Genomic DNA, 18,873 nt, shown 5'->3' with positions numbered 1-18,873 from the left:
AGAATGGTGAATAACACTGAAGACCCCCAGGAGGCTTTATAACGTCCCATCCCCATGTAAAGTATGCTCAGAACTTTTCCAGTAGTGTAAGTACAAAAAAAAAAAAAAAAAAAAAAAAAAAGTCAGTTGATGAATGCTTAAAAGTTTGTTTCTGTTGATTTGTCTAAAAACAGCAGAGAAATGATTACAATGATTATCAGCAGTTTGCTAAATTGGAGAGTGCCACTTGTGTGGTATTTACAAGACATTTAAGGCATGGAACAGTACAACCTAATTCTTCACTTGGTTTGGCTGATACATTATTTCTGCTTTTGTGTTAGAGAAGGAGAATCATGCAATTTTTAGAATCTTAGTGTTGATCAAAGAAAGGGTACTATTAAAAGTTGGACATGGCAGTCTGTTTCCTGGACGTACTAGATGCATACACCTAAGCTGTACAAGAAAGCTTAATGCCACTACAGACACAGTGAATGAGGATGGGTACAGCATAAAGGTAGTATTGTATAGCAAAAGCAGAAGACAAGGGCAGCTAATACTAGAGTTGAATGTGTTGATCCAAGCCACAACCACTGGATCTTGAACCCCAGTATGAACTGAATTCAAATTGTCTAAATCTCATGCTTAAGGCCTGTTACTTTGTTCTGTTAAGTGACTTCTCTCATAAGTCTTGAATGTAAGTAATATCTGTCATGTCACTTGGGTAAACAAGCAACTGAAATCAAAGTTTGAAGTTTGTCAGATTGAAAAGAGTCCCATATCACTGTCCCCGCCATACATCTTTTATAGGCATGACCAAATGTCTCTCCAGGGGCTGTCAGATTCTGAAGATACTTTGAACTCCTGATTTCTGATTGTACCTCCTGGCAGACTGAGCTAGAAAATGAAATCCTGTCTACAGAACAAGTAGCAAGAAACAGGACTGCTGCGAGTGTAGTCAAATTTGTCCCAGATGGATTATCTCAAAGGTGCAGAACATGTAGCTGGTGTGTGGGCCTTTGATAACATGAGGGCCGATACAATCACAGGCTTTTTTACAGTGAGTTGCAGCAGGGTAAGAGTTAATCGAGGCACAAGGTTTTTAGCTTCTCCACCAATGTATTTCCAATAGGCCTCTTGACACAACCTTTGAATAATTTTCTACTGCTGTTAGGTTAGTCTTTCTTTCAATATCAGCAGTTTCTTATTTTGTGGCCAGTCCCACGAGACTCCTCCTATTCTTTCTTTGTAGCTGGAAAGATGTTAGATTTTAGTGTTAAATAGTCACCATCTGAAATTGTAAAGTTCTAGTTCACAGCGGGAAAGAAATTTGGTGGAAAGGCCACACTGCCCTGTACATCTTTATTATGCTGGCAATTCCAGGTTTGCAGAATGATCTTAGTGCTCCTCTGTGCTTTGTATGAGCACAAGGACAGTCTGTCAGCCTCCACTCTGATTCAGACTTTTTCCATAAATCTCAAAGCTGTGAATTACACTGTTTTAATTTCCTGTGTTTTATCCAAATTTCAGTCATGTTCTGCCTCTGTGCAGTTTCAGTTTGATGTCGTGTTATTCTGCTGCTTTCTGGGATCGTTGTGCAACGTTGATGGGTGCTGTTAATCAGCTGCCATCCTCTATTAGAGAGGTAGCCGCTTTTTTGATTGATTCCAGGATATGTGTAGTTAATACAGACATTGAGAATGCAATGTAGGTATGAGTGAATGATTTCTGACTGGGTGAAAGCTGGGGTGAAATAATTTGAAGGGGATTAGAAAGTATTAAATCAGGGGAAATGGGCCAAGATGACCCAGTTAGGTATAAAGTTTTCAGATTAAACCACAGATATCTTTTTAAAAGGATAAATGGGCTTCATGGTTATATAAAAGGAAAGAAGAAAACAGCCATAGAAAGAAAAAAACCCAGGTGTGACAGCCCACTAGCTAGGTAGGATCAGTTATGAAATGACGACCTGTCTCATGTGCATCTACTTGTAATGATTATTTAAAAGAAAAAAGAGAGACAGAGTAGAGAAAGAGAGAAATAAGTGTGTGTGGCCTAGGGAGAGCGGAACACAGCTACCACATCTACAGTGAAGACCAGAGCTAAAGATGCATTTTGCCATTTGCTTTGATCACCCCTCCAAGTCAGGAAAGAGTTGCTCCAAAATAATAAGCAATAGGAATATGAAAATTTTGACTTAGATATTGCTAAAGATTAAAATCGAGCACAGTTGCTACCCCCAGTTACGTGCTCCCCCGTTTCAAAGAGAGGTAGCCACTCCCAAAGCAGGCAAGATGAAGTAGCTTATAAAGCAGCATTAGAGGTATTTAAATTTTCAGCCTAAAGTTTAAAGTAAACTGAAATTAAGACTGGTTTACATTAATAAATCAGTTTGGAAAGTACCATGGTTTGAAAGCAGTTTGGTTCTCGCCACCGTGGGGCTGTGTACTCTGTCAGAAGAGCAAAGCAGATAGCTGGCTGCATGAACCATTTCACCCACTCGATTTTCATCAACAGCTGGATGAGAGCTGGAGCTCGGGAGGAATTTGAGGCATGGTGTGAACACAAGACTCTTGATTTTAGTCTCAAAGGAATTATAGATCTGAAACTAAGTCCTTTTGTGCCAATGCAGATATATCTCCATTGGTTTCCCCATAAATATAATGGGAGTAATTATCTACTTGTACCTCACAGGATCACTGCAGTATTGATTAATTAATATGTGTTAATGATGAGATATGACCATCACTGTTTGTGTTGCATGTTTCAAACTATCTCTCAAAAATATGATTTCTGATGGAACCAGACAGTTTCAACATTCCCATTTAAAGTTTACCTGAATTACCAGGTCAGTGCTTATGAACCAGACTGCCAGCAGTGACAGAACTATCATGGGAGCAGGCAAAAGCCTTCTGACTGGAAAGAAAATCAGTTTGAGTAATGCAGATTAAAAAGAGCTGGGTTGAAGTCTTGTCTTCTTTTCAGAAAAACAACAGAAAGAACAGAACTAGTATGTGAACGATCCTGAAGTTGGCACACGGTGCAGGACAGACAGAGGAATTAGAGTGGTTTAGAAAGTTACTGTCCATAGCTAAAAGGCATTAACAGTCCAGCTTCCCTGAAACGTGACACAAAGCACTTTAGTTAAACCTTTGTGAAAGGGGCTTCAGCTAGTTTACACTCCTTGTCTTCAGTGACATCAAGGTAGAGTGCAAATAGCAAGGATATTCACTTGGCTTTTTAAGCTTCCTCAACTGAAACGATGTCTTGTCCAAGCCCTTACTACTGCTTTAAGAAAACCAGGTGAATTGCTCCCTCGTTCCATGGGCAGCTAAGCCAACCTGGAAGGAATCGAAAAGAAATCTTGTCCCCTATGCTCCTCTTAAGTTTATATGGCCAAATCATCCTGTCCCAGTGTGTTGGCTTGGTGGTAGCAATCAGCAGCGCATCAGCATCATGAGCTAATTTAATATGCTGACCCAGGCAGAGACTAGCATTGGGCTGGTCGAGCTGCTCATTTTCCTGCTGAGCTAGTGAACTGGTTTGTGGAGATTTCTACCCCTTCCTGGCACTGTACAGCCCCTCCTGCAGTGGCGGTGGGCGCTCGGCTCACTCACCTTCCCTCATACATCTGCAGCCTGAGGGCTTGCATCTTTAGAAGAACACCAGGGCCTGCTCCAAGTTGGTCACAGGAAGATTTGAATTTGCTCTGAAGAGGCAAGCTGAATTTACTCCATGCAACACATGAACAAATGTACCTAATTAAGGCCTGGGTTACACTGGCGACGTTTGATGCTTTAGGAGCACTAATTAGTATGGGTGTGGGTTTCTTTAATGCTTTAAAAAAGAAAAAAAGTACAACTCTTAATATGGAAGCAACTGCGGTCAAAAGCCTGTGTTTTTGCCATTAAAATTTATATTCTTCAAGGAGTGCTGTTATCTATCCCTGAGTTGTTCTCCCAAGTATAATCTGTGTCTTTACTGAGAGTGTGTGCCAATAAAACTGCACTTGCAAACTGTTTTCTAGTGGAAAATTTTTTGCTTTGTAGTTAAGCATGAGATTAGGTGTAGATAAATTTCAGTTATTTGCTGGGTTTGGATTTTACTTCTCTGAAACTAACAAAATTTGCTTTTAAGAAAATTGCCGATTGATTGCCGATTGCTACCGTAGGTGATGGATTCTGAGGGAGAACGGAAGTGCCTGAAATACTTCTAAATGTCTTTTTACCCATGGAAGAGAGAAAGCCTGTTGGTGGCACCTTGCCATATCTGATGCTGTAGATGGACCCTGTAGGATGACTGTATGCGTGTGAGAAAATACTCAGATTTTAGCCTGGCACTGCCTCCTTGCAGAATCCACGTGTGACTTTGTACAAGTCATTTTGTCCTGTTGGAAAACTAGTGCGCCGTGTTTGAGCTCCTGCTCTCAAAAATCAGCGTAATGCCACTTTTCTGCCTCGGTGGGGTATTCTGTAGAAAGATATGTTTGACCTACATGGAGCCAAATACTTAGCAGACGTAACGCAGAACATTTTGAGATGCTGTCTGGATTTTAGTAAAGAAGTGGAGGAGACGGAAGACGGCGATATAGCTACGCCAGGAATCTCAATGGCTCTAAGTATGTGTCTTGCCAGTCTATAACTGGGTTGAGTACATCTCACTCGGTTCTCTTGCCACAGTGGCTCTGTTTCTTCATATGGGTTAAAGAAAATACTTCAGTACCGATACCTAGTTAACCGTGCAACTCAAACACATAAGTCTTTTTGTGACTGTTACAGAGGTTGTATACCCAAAGTTAAGTCTATGGGTCCCAAATGGAAGATCTTCTTCTCCGCTCTTGGCACAGGGCTGGGCTTTGGTCCCTGCTTGGGCGCTCGGCCGCCACTCTGGCCCTTCTTAGTGTCCATTAGTCTTTCCGATCCCTCATGCTGCCCTTGAATCCAGCCTCAGAGTTTCAGTTCCTTCCTCATTGCTGTAGAATTGCAACAATAATAGGAAAGCCGGATTTGAGCACTAGGGAACATTAGGGTTAGACAGATAAAGTGTCGCTGTGAATCAGTCTGTGCCTTGAGCAGAATTCAGAAGTACCTGGCTCCCAGCCCTGTGCTTAGTCAGAGGTCAGTCCCTGGTGTAAGACTTGGATTATGACAATAATTGGCATTTATATTATATTTTTCCCTTGTACGATTGATCTCAAGTTCGTCTCTTATCCAAGGATGTAAAAAGGATACTGTAAAGGAAAGCAAGTTACTCGCCCAAGTTGAATCAGCAACAAAACCGCCAGTGTTCGCTTACTGCCAGTGTGCTAGTACCCAATAAGCAAAATTTGTGACGAATTTCAGAGGCTCAGTGGAGGAAGAGCGTATACAGAACAAGTGAGACTGGATTTGGGGCTCTTTAACTAGCTCAGAAACCTGAGGCCTCCTGAAGAAATGATATGTTGATATTCTGCTCTCAGCTCGCCTTCTATAATTTGTGTAGCGGTGAGTATTTGATTACGTTGGATTTATTTTCAGAAGTTTCAGGCTGCTCTTATTAACTGTCACCATTTTGATCGAAAGCGTATGGCAGCGTTCTGCATTCAGGAGGCGGCGTTTTGCATTCACAAGCAGCGGCAGTGACGTTTAACCTCGATAGATCAGCTTGTAAGCCTGATTTCGCTCCTCGGCGCAGCGCGAGGCTCGCGCCTCGCTAGGATGAGAGCCGTCATTAGGAGCATTACGCTGTGTTTGCGAATCAGGATGAATGGGAGTAGGGCCCTCTTTGAAAATCAGGAGTGCGAGAGGCAACGGCAGGAGATAATTAGGCTAACGTATGGATAGCAGTTGCGCTGTGTTCGTTGACATGATGAGCACTTGAGGCCTGATTTTTTTTTCTTTATTTTTTTTTCCTTTCCTCCCCACTTCCCCACCCCTCTTGAAAAACGGTAGGACTCCACTGAAGATCCCAGAGTTACTGCTGATCATCGTAAGTGATAGCTGGGATGCGTCAGCTCCTTGTGTTGTGCCCCAGTGTTCTTAGCATCGACTGCTGTTTTGAAGGTGGCTTTGCTTAATGTGGCATAAAGCTCTGGGCCTTTCTGAAGCATCGAGATGGGCTGGGAATAAAAGGAGTCAAACTTGTCCAGTAGGAACAGAAAAGGCTGGAGCCTGAGTTTCAGGAGACTGGGTAGTGTTACGCACTAAATATGACGATTTAGTTCCAACAGCACCTTAAAGCTTCGCGTGATGGGTAGCAGGCTTAGCGTCTGGACTGGCGTGAGTGCTCCCTGCAATGGTTATGCTGGGATATAGAGCAACTATTCTGCTTGCGAAATGGTGATAGCTCAGAAATGCCCACTTTTGAGTGTCTCCTAAGCACGAGTGGCATGCTTTGGGAGGAGTAACCGGGTTGGATGAGATGGAGAAGAGGAAGGAGCAGTGATAGAAACCTCTCTTGGATGCTTGGATCTCGAAAATGTATGGAGAAAGAAAGATTTGCGTAATATAATGTATCACTAAAAATGAGACTGGCCAGCTGGAGGTGGAGGGTGAGTTTAGTTACTGGTTCTCAGTGAAGGTGTCCGAGTGGTGGTTCGTGTGAATCAGGTTTTGGGATCTCAGGCCAGTTGTATAAGAAATCATATTGCCTTTAGAAATAGCAGGTATGAGGTTACATTCTTGCTTGCCATCTAGATCAGAGACATCACATTGAAGGGAAAGGTAGCGGCCCTGTCATATCCAGCAAGGATCCTCAGGGGGCCACGTTGTGGGGATGGGGCATGGGAAGGCAGTCCCCCTCCTATCTCGGCTATACCTTTCTAATAGCTGGAGGACATCAGTCTCCACAACTGTTCAGCTTATTGCAAATCTCACCAATACTGTATGTACACATTCACAGCAAAAGACCTCAGTGGCTAAGAAGGTTCGAGCTGTGAGAAAGTCTGTGATGATTAAACCACACATTTTAGTTAACTAGCTATAGAGTCACTTTTTGCTATAGTCATATGGATAAATTACTACAGCTGAAAGGCCATAATTTACACAGCTTTCACTCTGGTTTTCTTCCTATATTTAAAGGACGGGATTATATTTAAGGACAACCAAAAAGAGATGAATTGCAAAAAAATTGAATAAAATAAATTTATAAGATTACGTATGCTGGAAATACCATTAACAGGACAATGCAGTGCTGTTAGGACAAATTGTTAGGACAATTGATAAATTGGCATTTATCTACATTGTGTTTGCCACAGTTGATGCGACTCTATCAGAACCGCGCTTAAACCAATTTCCAGACCTAGGATCCTCTCCTGAACATTCTGGCTCTAGCTCACATCCATATTAAGCAGATTTTATCGAATATGAGTCTCATAACAAAAAACACAATTGTTTAGATAAGTGTCTTGAGGTTTGCAGAGCTTGTTAGAGCAATGAATTTTAGTCACGACTTGGAGAAGGATCTCTGCAGTAATGCTAGAGCATGTTCTACTTGTATACGGTGAGTAGGAGAGAGAAAAATGATTTCTTGTGATCATTAAAGAGTCCAGAGCCATTTTCTTAAGTCTTAAAGGTGCTAGGGCCAGTGTTCTGGCTATGTTCCTAAATGGCTAATTGAATTGCTTTGAACTTCTGCAAGTTCAGTTGGACGTGGAGTTCATATCCACTTGCTTTCCTGGGATTACTCTGCTGTGTTGCACCACCTAGAACGTTCGTGTCGGGTAAGTAGTTCTTGTGTCTTTTGGGCTTGGGTCGTGGGAGTAGATGAGGTCTGTATGTGAAGGTGAGGAAATGATGCTGTGTTTTTTCTTTTTTTTTGTTTTCTGTTTTTTGTTTTTTTTTTCAATCAGTGGCGCAAAGATAACAGAGTAAAAATCTTTTTGTATCTGGCTATGTACTGCCCAGGTCTTTGGCAGCTACTTTTTGAGATCGGTACTTTCAAAGTGGGGAGCTGCTTCTCTATCTAAAGGGAGAAACTCATAAATAAATCAGGCTTGAGGCCTTATGGTAGTGCCACAGGACAAAGCAATGGGAGTGTGAGCAGTGCCCCCCCTGTGAGCAGGGGGTGAAAAATGATGCTGCAGAAATATCTGCATCTGATGGTCGGGACCTGCTGGAAGTTTCATATCTGTGGATTTGGAAGCAAATATAGTTCTTTTATTATTCAGCTCCTTACAGTTCTCTCTTCAATCTGATTTTTGGGTACCTCAGGTTCCTTTTGGATGAGCCAGGAAAGATAAGCATGAAGTTTTAATGCCTTACAGATACTAAGAGGCAGTAAGTGGAATTGTGCCATCTTACGTGGGGCATGACTGCCAACGTAATGCAAGAAGCGTAAATAGGCTTGATATTTTAAGCTACCTTTTTCTATCAGGATCTAAATAACTTTGATTCCTTTTAAGGATTAGATTCAGTTGCTACAAAATTGCTCAGTTTTAGTTTTGAGCTTAAGTTGTGTTTACAAAGGTTTGGCTTTCAGCATTTCAGGGCAAAAAGCTCAAGGCAGTTCTGCCTTGGCTGGCACTTTTTCTTGGATGCAGTCTCAAGCAAATCTGACAGCCCAACATAACTGGTGAGGGGTTTGGTAACTGATTAGAAGATGCAGCAAGATGATTCTAACTTGATCTCCTAGTATTGAGAATATGTTGCTACATATTCTCAGCAATTTGACACAGTTTGACCACAGTCACTGCTCTCGGATGTAGTATTTGCTATCTTTATTTTCTCCTGCACCCCCTTAGTCATTCTGCCTGTCCCTTGCTTGTTTTGCTTCTTGTTACTTTTGCAGCTGATTGTATTTTGTAAGGAAAAAGAGGGGGAAAGCAAATTGAATTAAAGCTGGCTGGAGGAGTTCAGGAGAGTAAGAGGCTCTTACAGCAGTATGGTGGGGTGAAGTACGAGGGAATATCCATTAATTAATGAGGTGAATGAAATTATGATGATTTGAAAATGGCTGATTTACTTAACTGCTTTGTAAATTGATTTTTAAACAAGATAAGTTTAATAAAATATTTTTAAAAGAGCAAATAACCAAAGCCTTGTTAGGATAACAGTTCTAAATAATGCTGGTGTGGTTATTCATTAAAAATCGGTAGTTGGCTCCATTGGGATGTGTTCAGTATTGCCAGGTTATGCAATGCTTGTTTGGGGTTTTTAATGGAAAATTCTTAGTTCCTCTAGTCATTTTTCAAGACATAAAAATCATTTAGAAGTGCTGTTTCCAGATCTCTCAGTTGTATAGAAAAGCACATGTAAATGGGAATGAGAATTCAAAATCCAGAAGACAGGTAAGTGTGTCCAGTATAATATATACTGTGTATGTGAGCACCTGCCCTGTGAGGAACGGCTGCGAGAGCTGGGCCTCTTCAGCCTGGGGAAGAGCAGACTGAGGGGGGATCTGATCAGTGTGTGCAAGTACCTGAAGGGAGGGTGTCAAGGGGACGGGGACAAACTCTTTTCAGTTGTCCCATGTGACAGGACAAGAGGCGATGGGCAGAAGTTGAAGCACAGGAAGTTCCACCTGAAGGTGAGGGGGAATTTCTTCCCTGTGAGAGTGACGGAGCCCTGGAACAGGTTGCCCAGAGAGATTTGTGGAGTCTCCTTCTCTGGAGCTGTTCAAGGCCCACCTGGATGCAGCCCTGTAGGGAGGTTGGACTAGATGATCTCCAGAGGTCCCTTCCAACCTTACTGATTCTATGATTCTGTAAGCAAGGCGGTTTTCACACCTGTACATGATGTTAGTGAGAGCATTAGTGAGATGCTGTATCTGATTTTGGGTTCATGTCTTTTAAGCATTGAAAAATTACAAGGTACAGGAGATACCAAAAAGGATTGGAGAGCTGGAAGAATACCTTGCATGGGTGGGCTTAGTCTTCCAGCCATCCATACAGCTGGCTCACTGGCTTTGGAGTGAGCTTGTTACCAATATTTTGACAACGTTGACCACATATAATGAATTTAACCTGGTGGTAGGATTGCTGCTCTTCGATTAGTTTCTGCAAGGCTTTTAGTAGTAGTTCATGTATGAACAGGAATCTGTGGACCACAGCTATTGAATAGCTCATTCTCACATCAGAAGATGGCCTTGTCCTGCATGCCTTGCATCTCTATGTGATGGGAAATACTGTATGTGCTCAGCAGGTCCCTGCTGCCTGAAAGCGGGGTGGATTGTAGGACAGAACAATATCCTGTGTACTGCTGGACCAGAAGGTCAAGCATATTTCCTTGGGACGTAAACAAAATTTGAGTTCAGTATATTTTGTTCGCTAGTACTTAATGGACACTTTAATTTTGCACAAGGACCCAGACCTGGAAGCTGAGCTCTGACCATATAGACAAGTTAGGAATCAAATCACGATTTAAAGAGGGATGACTAAGTGTGGCAACAAACAGCTAAAGGAAATGTCAGGTTCTCTGTTGCTTGACATTTTTGAGGCCATCTGGAAAGTCACACTTTTGTCCCTCCAGTGGAACACTTCTGTCTGACAGAAGTTTTAGACTTCTAGGTCCATGACATACTGGTGATTAAACTAGATAATCCAAAGGGGTTTTTTTTGGTATTAAACTTGGAGAAGTCAGTAAGGGAGGAATTTTGAGCAGTTCTAAATCTGGATGGAGATTCTGGTTCAGTATATCCTCCAGTTCCACAAGTATTTGAGCACGTGAAACTTGGGTGTTGACATATAAGTAGTCCAAGAAAAGGTGGCATTAGAAAAACTGCTGGGAAGTGATAAAAATGAATTTATTTCTGAGGAAGAGAAAGCTAGCATATCTAGTGAAAACAGTCTCAAGAGCAAATGTTTAATGAGAGGTTTTCTATTTGAAAGCTACCCTACTCGCAGCTGACTCTAGGGACTGTCAGACTGTGCAGGAGCTTGTGACATGATACGGTGACAGTAAGCCAGTGTGACACTTCTGTTCTCCCAAAGCTTTGAGAGAATGCAAGAGCAGCACTGCCTCCTCCAATGCGGAGGAAGAACCTAGAACATACTGTCTGTTTCTGACTGCTCCTTGCGAAGTTCTGGGTGTCTCTGTCGGAGATGTGACTTCCAAATCTTAATTGTTATCATTCCAGTCAGTTGCTCGTCTCCTGCTGCATTGGCTGCTGTGCTCTCGTTTTAGTAGAATAATTTGGGTGCTTGTCTTTAAAATAGAAAATGACTTTTACATTTTCAGTAATTAATTGCCCAAAGGACAGCACATTCCTGTTGGACTGAAAACTCATAGGTTCTGTCCTGTCTGCTGTCTTTTCACATGGTCAGTTCTTTGGATGGCAGTCATCCCCTTGCGTTGTTGTCTTGCTTCCTTTTCCCATGTACACGTTTCTAATGTTAAAACAGTGAAAGGGGCTCCATATTTGCAAAACAAGACCAAAGCTGGGACCTTCTTCTTGGTTTTGTATTTGCCGTTTTCAGAATGGATCAATGCATCCTGGGTCTGTAGCACTACTGCAGAACTATGCTGTAGCTACAACCCTACTAAACAAAACAGTTTTCGGTCCTGTTCTTCAGCCCTAAGGTCATCTAGTCACATCTGTACTATTAGGTACTCTTAATCTTGAAACTGGGTGGCTTCATCCAGATAGCCTGTTTGTGGTTTCTGGTCCGTACAAAATTGTGAATACTGCCTTTGAACTGGTTGAGAGTATACCCGTTATGCAGGGCCGAAACTGTGCCAAAAACTGTTAAGAGCAATCTAATGGTGAAGATGACTCTGTGTACATGACTGTTTCAGTACCTGTTCCTGGGCATTCTTTAATTTACTAATTTTGGCCAGGCTGTACGCTCTGACTTGAGGACAGACCCTATTTCCTTGCCAGTCCAGCTCTGTATGATGGGACATTACTTCCTTGAAGAGATTCCTTGCTTCACCCCCAGAACTTGCTAGCCTGGTTTACTTTATTGTGATGCACATATGTGAGAAGAGATGAAACAGAGCAATTATCATGGCTCCTATCTGGGACTTCCTCTCTGCTAGTGCAGAAGTGGAAATGAGTAATGATCCTTGGAGTTTATGAAGAGAAACAGGCAGTCTGGTTCCTAGAAGCATTGGTATATTTGTGAAAGCCATCATTCCCTCTTTGGTTTTAATGGGGTCCTTGGCATTCTTGCTTGACTTTCAGAAGACTGCTCTTTGTCTGCTTTGACCTGTAGAGGTTGTACAGTAGCTCTGTCATGTCTCCTGGAGTTTGACTGATCTCTTCTCCCTGCTCTCCTGCAGGAATTATAATAAGCCCTTGACTCGTAAGAAGATTCACAAGAAAGATGGAAAATGCCATGATCTCTTTGCCAAGTTCTGTCTGCCCTCCATCTGCCATCCCTTCTTCTCAAGATCTTGAGTTCTGAAGGGAGAGATCTTGTCATTTTTATGCCATTTGGATCTGTTCTGAGTAGACTTAGGAAGGAGAGAAGATTAAGGGAGCATAATGTGATTTTTACATTGCGGTCTGCAGCAAGATATAGGAGGTTCATTGTTCTGATACCTTGGGAAGTTTATGAGTTAAAAAAGCTTTTTGACTAGCCACCATGGTGATTGAGTTACATGAGAAACCTGCCTTTGGAGGGGAAAAGGCTGTAGACTTATTTCTTTAAATGAAAGATCAGTAGTAATTGGATGTGCTGTGCTTTCCTTGTTAGGGCAGGCAATCTGAGACAACATTTCAGGTTCAAAAGTTACTAACTTCAGAAATCAGACTTCAGTCAAGTCAACTTTGGTCCTACAGGGCACTAGAATTTCCGCTAGGGGTGTTTTATCTTCTTTTTTCAAGGTAGCAAAAAAAAAGTTAGGGCAACTTGTACTCTTCGTACTTCAGATTCGAAAAAGCTGCAATTCATAAATCTTATATCAGAAGTTGTTAAAACTTCTGCAGAAAAGTTCTACCTCTGGCCTAGACATAACTGGTCAATTTTGGAATCTGGGATTTTTGTTTGGTGGATACCTAGGGATGAGCAAAATTTGGTCTGCTCTGAAACATAGTTGCAACTTTGATTACTGAGCAACCATTCTCTCTCTGTAACATGCGTTCAACAAAAGCACAAGGGTAGCAACTGCAGGTTCATTGTAAAAGATGGAACGAGCACTAACAGAAGAGAGAGAAGTTATTTGAAAACTTAGTTTAAAAGACAGCCCTTGTGTCAGACAGTGAGACGGGCATTAGTGGGAGGTTTTCTGCCGAGTTTGTTTGGAGGTGGACTGCTGAGCTGCCTTCTCTGTCATGTGTGACTTAGTGTTGGACCAGAATTGGTCTTCCCTGTATATAAGGTACTTTACATGTCCCAGAGAGAACTGTTGAACTGAAGCATTTGCTTTTACATTTCACCTTATTTTTAGTCTGCTGGAAACCATGTCTCACTACACAGATGAGCCAAGATTTACCATAGAGCAAATAGACCTGCTTCAGCGCCTGAGACGTACAGGAATGACCAGACATGAGATCCTCCATGCGCTGGAAACCTTGGATCGTCTTGATCAAGAGCATAGTGACAAATTTGGGAGAAGGTCTAGCTACGGAGGTGGTTCCTACAGCAACAGTACCAACAATGTCCCAGCATCTTCCTCTACAGCCACAGCTTCAACACAGACCCAGCATTCGGGGATGTCCCCATCACCTAGCAACAGTTACGACACCTCCCCACAGCCTTGCACTACTAATCAGAATGGGAGGGAGAGTAACGAGAGGTTGTCTGCATTCAACGGGAAGATGTCCCCTACCCGTTACCCACTTGCAAACAGCTTGGCTCAAAGGTCATACAGTTTTGAAGCTTCTGAAGAGGACTTGGACATTGATGACAAAGTGGAGGAACTGATGAGGTTAGTAGAAGTCTTTGTAAAAAGTTTGGGAAGTCAGTGTAAGAAGTCACTTGGAAATATGCATCTTGGAGGATTGCTCTAATAGGTGCTATCAAGAAGAACTGCTTTAGACGATTATTCCTTTCTAGTTCTGCTGGTCACTATCTGACTACATCTCACCTGCCTCCTGGCCTTGTGTAGATAGTCCCTGGCCTTGTGTAGATATCCTACAGGCTGTTTTATTTTTGAAATGGTTTTTTTTCTCATGCTGTTCCAAAGATTAAATTTTAGAGCACTAAATTTCCACTCTGCTCTTATTCAGAAAACTTCTCACTGAGTCTTAATGTGCACAAATCCTACTCCACCAGTTTATACCGATTGAATTTCCTTCCATGTACAGGGGGAGTAGGAAACCTGCTTGGTTAAGACTTTCCACTGGATCTGGAGTACATGCATCTTATTTGTTTATAGTTTGTGGAAAGGGCTGACTCTCTCTGGGATTTGTACAGTCTGCAGATTGGCAACAGGAAAATAAAAATCAGTAAGGAAGAGATAGAAGTCTTCAATAAGGGCTAGCTAGCGTTTTGGCCAAACTGACCTTCCTTTACTTTTAGCCGTTTCTTATTCAGCAGTATGGCAAAGATTAAAGGAGGGGACTATACCACTGCGGATGAAAATCAGAATCAGCAGCCTTGATAGCAAAGTGAAATATAGGGAAAGGCCAAATGTCTCAAAATTATTTTTTTTCATAATTTTGGCCTTTTTTCTCCGAAAATGTAACATTTATGAAGTGCCTATGGGAGAACTAGAGTCCATAAGCTCTGGGATGAAGGTATGTTTGAAGCGGATTTTGGACTTAGGGTAAAAGGTGTCGCTGTTGGAGGAGAGGAATAGGTAAGAAAAGCTGATAGTAAACCATGCTGATTGGCAACAGGATAATGGGATAACGCAGGATGATGATGAATATAATGATATGCTGGAATTCCCTTTGCTGAAGTTGAACTGTTTCTTTGAGTTTTGGGTTTCTGTGCAGTAAGTCTCAGGTAGTGCTTTTGGTGCTTATTCACACTTGAAAATACTTTTATTTTCAGGCATATGGAGGATGAGTATTGGGTGCAGAAATAGAAATGAACCCCACAGCCTAGCATTTATTTTGAGCTTGCAAGCTTAAGTCTGCCTTGAATCCTGCTGGGGGAGGAGGAAAAAAAGAGAAAGGAGATTATCAAATAATAAAGCGTAATAAAGTCTGGTTTTAATTGTCTGCACCTTTCAGGGAAAGAAGGAGGAAGGGAAAAGTATGTGTTTACTGCAATTGAAATTTGCTGCATATCACGGTCCCTGTGCAACCACCAAATTATTTTCCTTTTAGCTCAGTTTTAGTCCCTTCTGAACTATCTTCACACACCTTTTAAAAAACATAATTCCAGACAAATAAAAGCTTTAACAACTGGCACTTGTTCGTTCAGTGTAAGCCATGTAAGGAAGTTGGGATGGAGGGATAGTGGTTGCAAAATGTTTCACCTTAAGGTCTTTTTCTTGAAAGGTTGAGGAAGGTTTGTGTATGTATATTCATTTGTGTAGCTATTTGTGCAGACCTTTCTATCCTTTATTTTTTTTGTTGTTTTTTGTGCCTCGTTTTTATGACTGAGGTTTTTATGCTTGTATGAGAGATTTATTCATCCCTGTGTAATGAAACTTTGTACATTCCATATGGCAGCCCTGCACCTACTATGAATTATATAGGACATGAGTCATCCATTCTCCTGCTAGGGTACTTTGATCAAACGTGACACTTGTTAAAAGAAGTGTCCACTGATGAAGTACTTTGACTATTTTAACACCTGCCTTCCCCACTGCTCCTCCCCCCTCAACCAAAGGAAATAAAACCGTTTTGCATCTTGAAAGTGCACTTTGGTCTGTCTGTCTTTTTTGTGTGTGTTCTTTGTTTTGTTTTGTTTTGGTAGGAGGGACAGCAGTGTGATAAAGGAGGAAATCAAAGCCTTTCTAGCCAATCGGAGAATTTCCCAAGCAGTCGTTGCACAGGTAACAGGTAAGAGCTCGGGGACTTCTTTCTTCCTTTGGGAAACTCTGCCTGGCTGCCTCTGTGTGCCCGGTGCAGATGTTGGAATATTGCTTGGCTTTCTGCATTGCAGTGCAGATCTGTCAGCTCAGTCATGATAATGTATGCCTTTGATTAAGACCCATTGTCCCACACATCATGGAACCTCCCCAGTGAATCACTTTTTCTTTTTTTGTGGCTTGTGCTAGCAGATTTTATTTTACAGCATTATAATAAGCCCAAAGTTCCTATCTTAAAATGAAAACAGTCATCCTTAATTCTTAAATTGTTGTGAAACGTGGCAAATAGATGCATATCTGCATCTCTGCGTATGGAGATATATATGTACAAGATGTATTTATATTATAATATGTATATGAAAAGTCTGGAGACGCAGCTGTAACCGGCATCAGTACACCCAGCAGTCTGATTATGCTAGTTTTAAAGTTTTTCACTTGCTTTGAGTTGCAATTAATGAAAATCAGATGCAAGGTTGAGAGGATGACTGTATTCACTCAGATTTTACCTGGAAGGAGAAGTAGTTCTCTCTTTGCCCTCTGTCCCATTCCTTATCTCTTTGGCATTCAGGACAAGTGATCAGACTGCAGTGATATCACTTATTCCTTTGGTGTATTTCCAAATCTCTATATAAACAATAATGAGGTCTTATTGCTCCTCCATGGGGTGGAGTGCTATTACTTCTCCTTTACAGGTTCATACTGTTTGCCCAGAACAGCATGGAGATGGTAGCAAATCTAGGATGAAGACTTGATGATAAAAATAGATAGCTCAATCCCACATTATAGCTATATCATTTATTTGTTTTTAAAACTAAGCTTGAATAAAAACCTTGAAATAGATCATTTTTAAGGTTCTGTGATGACTAGGAATGCCAACCCAGCAGGAGGGAGGCTGTTCTTTTATATTTCCAGTGTTTGAAATGTCATAAGAACCCGTCTGTGCGATCTGGGTTTGCAGGTTCTGTACATACTAGCACTTCAGGTAGCTGGGCAGAAATGTCAGCTTGAGCCAGGAATTCCTTCCACGTCTCTAACTCTTCTCTGTGGCCTTGAGCAAATTGCTTGTCCTTCCCTCATTTTCAATTTCATCTGTAAAGTCATGACAGTAGCATCTTGTGTAACTCAAAGAAATGTTATGAGCTTTATTGGACGTTAGGAAGAGTAAGATGCTAAGTCTAGGTGTTTGAGCTGAACCCAAGTGGTGATCTTTCCGGAGTTTGTGGGTCACTGCCCTACTTCTGTGCAGTCCTTGCCTGAATATCATCTCTGAATGACCCATCTCTGCATTAACTTCTGTACAGCTTTTTATAAGGGCAAACAAAAGGAAAACTTCTGACTGCAAGACTGAGGCTGAAGGTTCTAGCACCTTTTTTGTGTACCAGAAGTTGAACTACTCTTTCCCTTCAACAAAGTAACGCATAGAGGAAAAAAATTCAGCAAAGCAGCCTTTCCCAAATCAGCCATTATTTTTTTTGGTCAGCTGGACTACTGTATGCAGAGTCAGTAGAGCAGAATCACCATGCTAAATCTAAGTCAGAGACTGTGTCCGTAAAAGCCTTTGATCTAATTGGCCGTGCATCTCAGTGCGCATCTTGGCACCCCCTGTAGCTGGGCCATAGCAAAGTCTTTTGCTCCTTCCTTCCCCAACCCACTGTCTTGAATTCCAGTTGTTAAAAGGTGTTAAGTCAGTGTTTAGCCTTTGGAATCTTTTGTTGTTTTTGCCAGGTTGTTCCTCCCGTAAGTAAATAGCCCCATCTATTTTATATATAGCTGCCTAGATTTCGCTTGCAATCCACTCAAGCCTTCTGTGTAACATGAAGGGAAAACCAGAATGCATGTATGTGTTGATCGGAAAAAGTATTACTAGATGTCTTTCTAGCCTGTCAGTGGGATGGAATGAAGACTGAATTAATGGTGCTAAGATCTTGTCTTTTTTTCAGGCCAAATCAGTGAGAAGCCAGATAGATTTAAAGGTTGCATAGCCGAGTCCTTTACAGCTGACCCAGTGGTGTTTCTGTGGACCTCTCAAATAAGAACACAAAGTGTTATTTTGCACGTGATGCAATTTCTCAAGCAAAGGTAGCTGCAAGGCCTGTGCATACCCTGATGCACCCATCTTTGCTTCCTCTTGTTACCCTTTCCTGTTAAATTATGTTGTCCTCCATATACCTGGTAGGAATGTCTATGGGAGCTGATTCATTTTAAATACAACACTTAGCCTTGTGAATGCAGAATATGTGATCCCAGGTGGTATCATCTCAGTATTTACAAACTGAATCTTACTGTTAAAGCTGTCTGTAATCACTCAGTAAACAAGGGAAGAATTGATGAATAAAGAGCCAGAGTGGTCAATAGCCAAAGGCCATGGGAAGGTCCGTAAGAATGGAGTGGTTGGGATCCTCTTCATTGTATTGCACATCATGGTGGAATCATGTTCTTGTCAGTGAAGGGACTGTGAAAGGGCATGAAAGGGGTCAATTCTGCAAGAGCGGATCACCAGCCCGCAGATGCTGGTGTGCTGGTGGTGGTACAGGTACATGCAGAGCATATTGCTTGCTTGCGCTCCTTACCAGCACCCAGCATCCAAATCACCCTTTGTCCGAATGCAAACATAGGTAGCTGCTTCTGGAGCATCTAATTTGTTGATGTTCAGATGTGGGGCACATTTGACTTGCGTAACCCCTGACTACCACCCTCTGTCAGCTGCAAGTGGTTTGTTTAATGCTTGCAATGAATGTGGAATAACGTGTTATAAGCTTTTACCATTCCTATATTCTGCCTGGGGAAGAGAGGCAAGAAACGAATGAAATGAAGCATGTATGGTTAGCTTTTCCCAGAATGAAGGGTGTTCATCTTGGATAGCCATGCTATGAACTTTCTCTTATCTCCTCTACTAATTGATTAGGCTTCTATAAGAATATGTGTGTGCATATGTGTAATGGAAAGGGAGAGTCAGGGAAAGGAGTAACAGTGCAGCTGTAGAGAGTACTGTTAGACCTCTAGGCAGGAACCTAAACCTCCCCTTCCCTTTCTTAAGATTGTGCTTGAAGCT

At 41.9% G+C, this 18,873-nt stretch overlaps 1 protein-coding gene across 12 annotated transcripts in view; it reads left to right on the top strand.

The window, feature by feature from the left end:
- The window catches only part of HMBOX1 (homeobox containing 1), a 109,738-nt gene that overhangs the window by 43,546 nt on the left and 47,319 nt on the right, over positions 1-18,873 (top strand). For all 12 annotated transcript variants that reach the window (XR_009958054.1, XM_062573292.1, XM_062573293.1 and 9 more), the window contains exons 2-4: positions 3-86; positions 13,284-13,763; positions 15,707-15,792. Coding sequence is in view for 11 of the 12 variants with exons in the window: in XM_062573292.1 (XP_062429276.1) it covers positions 64-86; positions 13,284-13,763; positions 15,707-15,792 (589 nt within the window). In the remaining variant the exon portion in view is untranslated. The remainder of the gene's footprint in view (positions 1-2; positions 87-13,283; positions 13,764-15,706; positions 15,793-18,873) is intronic.

This window comes from Rhea pennata, chromosome 3, assembly GCF_028389875.1.
Source record: "Rhea pennata isolate bPtePen1 chromosome 3, bPtePen1.pri, whole genome shotgun sequence".
Lineage (NCBI taxonomy): Eukaryota > Metazoa > Chordata > Aves > Rheiformes > Rheidae > Rhea > Rhea pennata.
Note: the sequence above shows the minus strand (reverse complement) of the source record. Positions and strands in the feature narration are given on the sequence as shown.